Here is a 6751-nt window from a genome sequence, read left to right on the forward strand (position 1 = left end):
TTAGCAGCAACTGCAAAGCTGACTCTTGGAATAGAATGACTTCAAAATTGTCTTCCAGTGAAATTTCAGTGAAGCACTTATTGCAAACAGTATAAAGCCAGAGCGATACTTTGGCTCAACCAACCCCTTCAGCAGTTTCAAAAAATCCTGCATTTACACTATTTAAACATTTAGGTAGCTTAAAGAAAATGTTCCAACTAAGTCGGTGAAAATGTTAAGGTAAATCTACATTTTTCGTTTGATTAAGTTGCTCTGCATCAATGAAAAAATTATGTAAATAAATAATAGAATCTTGGTGAACATCAATTTTCTTTTCAAAATTTTAGCTTTTCTTATGCAGTTATTTTCGTATCAATAATGCTATCCTGAAAGTCCTTTTTGATAAAGTAGCTCAATCACTCCAAATGGAAAAATGTAGAGGGAAAAAAATATGGTCCGCACTAAAATCCTCCTGCTTCTGAGCTGATTGTATGTACTAAAATCCTCTCTTTAGATACTTGGGTTTTAACCTTCTCCACTTATGTTGCACAGTTAAGCGATATAGTCTAATCTCTTAGCTGAAAGCATTGACCCCAACAATGGTCCTCACAGACAGGGGCGGAACTAGTAAGGTCCCCCCCAAGCCACAAAATGTTCTCCAAGTTTTTTTAAAAATACCTCTATAATTCTTTTAAAATTAAATTTTTACCCATTAATTTTTTTTTCCATCGCATCTAAAATCCTAGTCCACCCCTGCTTATAGAATGCATCAATTTAGTAGGTTGGAAGATTGCTCAAAGAGGAGGAGGGTGGTGGAAGGCGAACAATGTGGCCCTCATAATCTAGCTCCATTAATCATAAATCTAGAAATACAGGGAACTAATTAACAAGAAGTCCACCATCACTATCAATATCTAAATTTATTCTTCTAATTAATATACACATTCTATTACTTATTGTTGTTGCTTCTAAGTTTATGTATACCTCATGAAATATTATGTCTAAGCTTTGACCTTCTGTTATTGCAAACAATTTTTTGAGATCATGTCGACCGGCATGGAGGGGAATGCATCGCATGATGTCCTGGCATGATCTAATTGGGGAGAAGCCCCAGATACCCCAGTTATAAAAAAAATAATAATACTAATAATAATAATAAATAAATAAATAAAAATGTGGCAGAAAATTATCAACACCAAAAAAAAAAAAAATCACTGAAGCAACACGTGTTTTTCTTTTACTTTTCTTCTTCTTGTCACGATGCTTGTACTCTAGTAAGAAAATCATAACGACGGCGAGTTTTGTGTTTTGATCACCTAACCTAAAACTAAAAGCATGAGCATGCAAGCCCCAAAAAGATGGGCCGCGCCATGCATGGCAAAAAGCCTATCTTCCCCTGGCACTAAAAACATGTTGTCTTTTGTATCGATTAAGATGGTCGTTTTGCCATGCTGAATTTATATATACAAAAGATAAAAATAAGAAATATTGTCCCAACCAACAACAAAAAAGTACCATCACAATAGCTAAGCATATATATCTGAATCACTTTATTAATAATGCCTTTTTTTTTTCTTTTTTTTTTTATGAGTTTCGCCAATCTTCAATGTTTTTTAATTATTATTGATGTGGTTCAATTCGCTTGTTGAATTGAAACCTTTAATTAGTTCATCGGGTGAGTTGTCATAATATTTAGGGGAAACTTCAATTTGGCCTCCTGAACTTCCACTTGATTTTATAAACCTCCCTAAACTTCTAAATCTCTCATTTTAAACTCTTGAACTTTCAATTACTCTCAATGTGAACTCCTCCATCAAGTTTTAAATGTTATATGATGTTTATACTTCTGACTTTTGTATAAAATTTCAACTTCCAAAACTTTTTTTTTATTTTTTTAAAAAAATGAAAATCAAGGACATTTTGATCTTTTTTTGTATTTTTAACGGCTAAAATTAATGGAATGGTTTTAATTGAAAGTAATTAAAAGTTTAGGGGTCCAAAATGAGATATTTGAAAGTTCAGGGGAGATTTGTAAAATCGTGTGGAAGTTCAGGAGGCCAAAGTGAAGTTTTTCCTAATATTTAACAGTTAAGATCAGTTTGTTATTTTTAAAATTCCCGTATTAATTATTTTAATTTTAAACGAAGTAGTAATAAAATACAACCAACCGAAGGCACAACATTTTGTACTTTTATCTTTCATTTTTCTCTTTCAAATTTTATACTACAGAATAATCAATGATTTTATAGTTAATTGGTAGCTTAGCTAGCAGGCTTGCAGCCACAATGATTTTAATTAACTTTTAAACAATTGCATTGGCCGGCCAGCTCTTTCGATTATGTGTATGAGCTAGCAGCAGCGGAGCTGAGAATTTTTATTTTAGGGGGATGCCCAAATATTGTTGCAAGGAGACTAGCTAGTACTGAGTAGAATGAGGGAGGAGATTTGGGAGACAACTAATTGAAAGTTGAGGAGAATAAAGAAAGTAAATATTGAACCGAAGTCACATGTTGAAAACAAGATTCTTTCTATTTATTAAAGATTTAAATATTTTCAAAAAAAAAAAAGTTTAAATATTAATTATATTTCATATTTTTTAGGAAAAACAATTTGGCAAAAAATACCAAATATATTCTTTTCAATTTTTTTGGGAAGTCACTACTACGTAAAATTTAGTAAACGTGTGCATGATTGACTTAGCTAGATTAAGTCGGTGCCTCGCCAGATAGCAACACGATGGAATCTAACATGGGATCTACGACACAAGATGACCAAACCTGCATAAAAATAAAAAATAAAAAAATAAAAAAATCTATTCAATTTTGGGGTCCAAATTCGCCCAGACAAATATATGAGTCAACATTTCTCAATAAGTATAGGAATTGCTGACTTTTAACATTGAGCTAATTTTTTTCATTTTCTACCATGAGTTTACAATAATAACTCCAGTACCTGACTTTATAGTACTCAAACACATTACATTTCGTTACTTATAAAGTAGAGACTTAAATTTGAAAACCTTAAAATGTATTATCTTAGATGTGCGTTATGTGCACCTTTCAATCTGTCACTTAGAAACATACGTATACAAGTCCATCTAAGTTATAACATTTCTATACAACATATAAAAATGGCACGCATGCTTCCATTGCTTACTAATTACTAGCTATGTGAAATTAGGTTCTATAAATGATTCTATATATATAAGTTCTAAAATAACTAATCCTTTTTTCTATGACAGTATGTTCAGATGTGGCTAGTACTTTTTTTTTGCGTACATACAACACAAGTCATCTTCATGACACGAAATTTTCTCATAATAGCCTCCAATAATATGTATGAAAATTAATATGCTTGGACAGTTGGTTTCCGCAATACCATGTATGATCTCATTTATAGACAAATACACTTGTTTCAATTAAAGTATAACACTTACAGACTTCAAAATTGATGATATATATATACAACAGGACAAATATTTCCTCCAAACAGTTCCTCCAACATAATCTACGAAAATGTTCTGGTAAGTCACTAGCTATCTAATGATCATCATCTATAACTTCTTCTGATAGACTTGGAGGACTCGAGGATATATAGACTTGGAAATGAGATGCAGTAAGACGGTGGATCCAAACATTTTAGTGGTAGTAGCTTTCACTGGCCATGCATAATTTTATCCATAATCTTCTTTCGGCTCTTTTTCTTATCCATTTGCGACTTTGTTTTTAGCTTTTGTAGCTTTTTCATCTTTGTATTTGGAATCGTTGACAGTTTTAACATGTGGTTTAACAAAGAACAAAAAACAAAAACAAAAAAAACCAAAAAAACCAAAAAAAAAAAAAAAAAAAAAAAGTACACAATATATAATTTTTTCTGTTTTGAGTAGAAATATTTAAAAATAAGAATATTCAATAACCTAGTGAGAAAAACAAAAATTTCAAACGAAAAAAAAAAAAAAAAAGAAAAAAAAAAGAAAAAGAAATTCTAATTAGATGTTGAAGTAGGGCGGGTACGTGTAGTATGATAGTGGATCACACGATAAATCAAAGTCTATAATAAATGGCAGCTTGACTACAATCAGCACAATACATATAAATCACACTAAGTCTCAATGGAAATAGTTAAGACGAACATCAATCAAAAGTCTTTAAAAGCTCAATTCTTTCCTTGGCCTTCCTTAATGTTCAACATCCCTCGAATCTTCAACAATTTTCTATCCTTTTCGTTTGACTTGCATTTCATATTTTCTATGAATCCATTCCTGATCAACAGGCGTCTTCTGCAAGAAAAGTCTAGGTTTATATGGCCGGCGGAAAAGAAATCTGGACTGATATTGTGAGAGGAATAAATCAACGAAAAGCTCAGGACAATGTCCCATAGAAAACAAAGTAAGTGGGATACCAACCGAAGCGCTTGCAATAACCGGAGCCCATGAACTTGCACTTTTATACATCAAAATACAAGCTGCGCTGAAGGCTACAATCATGCACACAATGGATATTAATAGTGTGGCCAGTCCAAGCAACAACTTTGAAGGTACTGACACGCTGAAATCCTCTTCACTGTAGCGTGACATGAACACTGACAAGAAAAATAGCATTGAAGACGTAGAGGAAAACAGAGCAATTGCATTTGATATGAAGAATACTATAAACCAAGTACTTCTCAAAAAAATAGGAGTGCCTATTTCTTGATTGTTGCCACCTGGTACAGTGAAGGTTGCAGCAAAAACTACAGCAGCAATTAAAGTTGCCACGACCATGCAGTTGTTTGATACGTCCTTCATCCACATTTCAGCTTCTCTTTTCAAAACTTCATGTTCCATTTTAAATATATCCTTAGGTGTTTTGCCTTCTGAATTCTTCATGTTCACAAATGACCGCGGCATAATCTTTTCTATCTCCTACAGTTGACCAAGTATAAATTGACTGGTAATAGTTGAACCATAATATATTCAACTAGAAGAAAATAAAAATTAAATAATATTATCACTCACCTTAAACCACAAAACCTCTCGTTGCATTCTAATAGCTGCTCCTGATACGATATTTAGTCGATCTAAAGGAGCCAATTTTCCAGCTAAATGCAACATGTTATCTCCGTAGTCTAAAGTAGCATAGGAAGCAAGGCGATCCTTGTCGGCACCTATCTCATATATTAGATTGAACACACTCTCTTGCCGATATAAAATAGCAATGTGAAATATACTCATGTTATTATTGTCTAGTTGCGATGTAAGGGTAGGATAAGCACGTACGAGGATAATTAGAAATTCAACATTTCCAACTTTTGCAGCTTCAAAAATTAAAGCAATATAACTGTGAACCGCATTTGGGAAGCTCATGTTCTCTGGAATTCCATCCTTTTTCAAAAGTTTTTCAACTAATTGATGCGCTAATGTCTTCATCAAAGTTTTGTTATACATCCCTTTGAACACTACAGTTGAGAAAAGAATCTATTCAGAAATCATAAATGGTTTGGTGATAAAGAAATATTAAATCTATATATACAATTACTTTACCAATATACATAATAAGAAATTATACTGAAAACTCTTTAAAATAAAAATGCAAAGAACTAGATGCGGCTACTTAAGACAAGTTTTGTCTTTGTCCTAATTATTGATTGCAGAATATAAGTTTTGTCTCTGCATAACTCGGGCACTTTAAATATCTCCTAACTTTTGAATTTAAGTAAAAAGAAATGCTAGAATCCTCTTCTCCCCTCTTATGCGGACATGTCAAAAAAAAAAAAAAATGTTAGCTTTTGCCAAAAAAATAAAAATAGTACTCCCCATGTTCTTGTGTGTATATAAAAGAAGCGGTTACAAGTATTACAATAGATTGAGACATATAAAATAGATATTATGTAAAGATTTGATGAAATCAAACAAGAGCATTTTACCATGCCAAGTTAATTTGAGTAATAAAGAACTTCTTGGGAAATGTTGTATATATCTTTTCAACTAAAGAAGTTTGGGTTGGAGGAAAACTAACATGAGTATTTTAAGAGACTTTTCCAGAATGATAGCTGACTTTCGCTGCCAATTGCAAAAGGTTTCCTGGCCAACACTGTCAACGCTTCCCAACAGCATTTAGTGTCGGCGTTTGCTATGTTTGGATCCATTTTCAGAATTTTCAATGCTATATCTGTCCATATATAAAAATGGCACATTAATTTGATGATTGTCGAAAGGTGGGTTAAAAAACAATGCTTATAGTATATGGTAGCTAATATTGCAATAAACGTGGTAACTCCATCCAACTTGTGTAAGTGCCTCAAATTCATCAAACAAAGTTATAGTCAAATGTAGGGCTTACCATACATATCATTGCTAATAGTAGCAAGAAGGAGCTCAATGCGTTTTTCATCATTCAACTGTTCAAGAGGAGTACTACTCAGAGAGAATAGATATGAGGCAACGTTTGTACGTCCAAGAGAAGCTGCAACAATGAGTGGTGTGTCTCCGTTTCTATCAAGGATCGCTACCGCCTTATTGTGGATATTCACCAGCAGCTGAGCAATTTTGACGTTTCCTACTTGGGCAGCAAAGTGAAGGGCTGTAAATCCATATCTGGTTTGCAATTCCAAGTCCTCTGGTCTCATCAATTTCAACAATTTCGTTACAAAATTGGTGTGTTGGTGAGCCACCGCAATGTGAAGTGCTCTCGTTTCATTTATCGTTATGCAAGCTCGGACATACGTTGGGAATTTCTCAAGAAAAGCCTCAGCAGCCGGCCAATCACCTACTAAGCAAGCTTGAACGAGGGGA

General features: G+C 33.2%; 1 protein-coding gene across 1 annotated transcript; it reads right to left on the bottom strand.

Moving 5' to 3' along the window:
- Window positions 1-4192: 4192 nt before the first annotated feature.
- On the bottom strand, window positions 4193-6585 carry LOC132169272 (ankyrin repeat-containing protein NPR4-like). Its single transcript, XM_059580333.1, has 4 exons — window positions 6300-6585; window positions 6015-6128; window positions 4976-5415; window positions 4193-4882 (listed from the first exon to the last, which is right to left on the bottom strand). Exons 1-4 carry the CDS (start codon window positions 6583-6585, stop codon window positions 4193-4195), a joined length of 1530 nt encoding a protein of 509 aa, XP_059436316.1.
- Between the last annotated feature and the right edge of the window lie 166 nt (window positions 6586-6751).

The sequence above is a fragment of the Corylus avellana genome, chromosome ca2 (assembly GCF_901000735.1).
Source record: "Corylus avellana chromosome ca2, CavTom2PMs-1.0".
Taxonomy (NCBI): domain Eukaryota; kingdom Viridiplantae; phylum Streptophyta; class Magnoliopsida; order Fagales; family Betulaceae; genus Corylus; species Corylus avellana.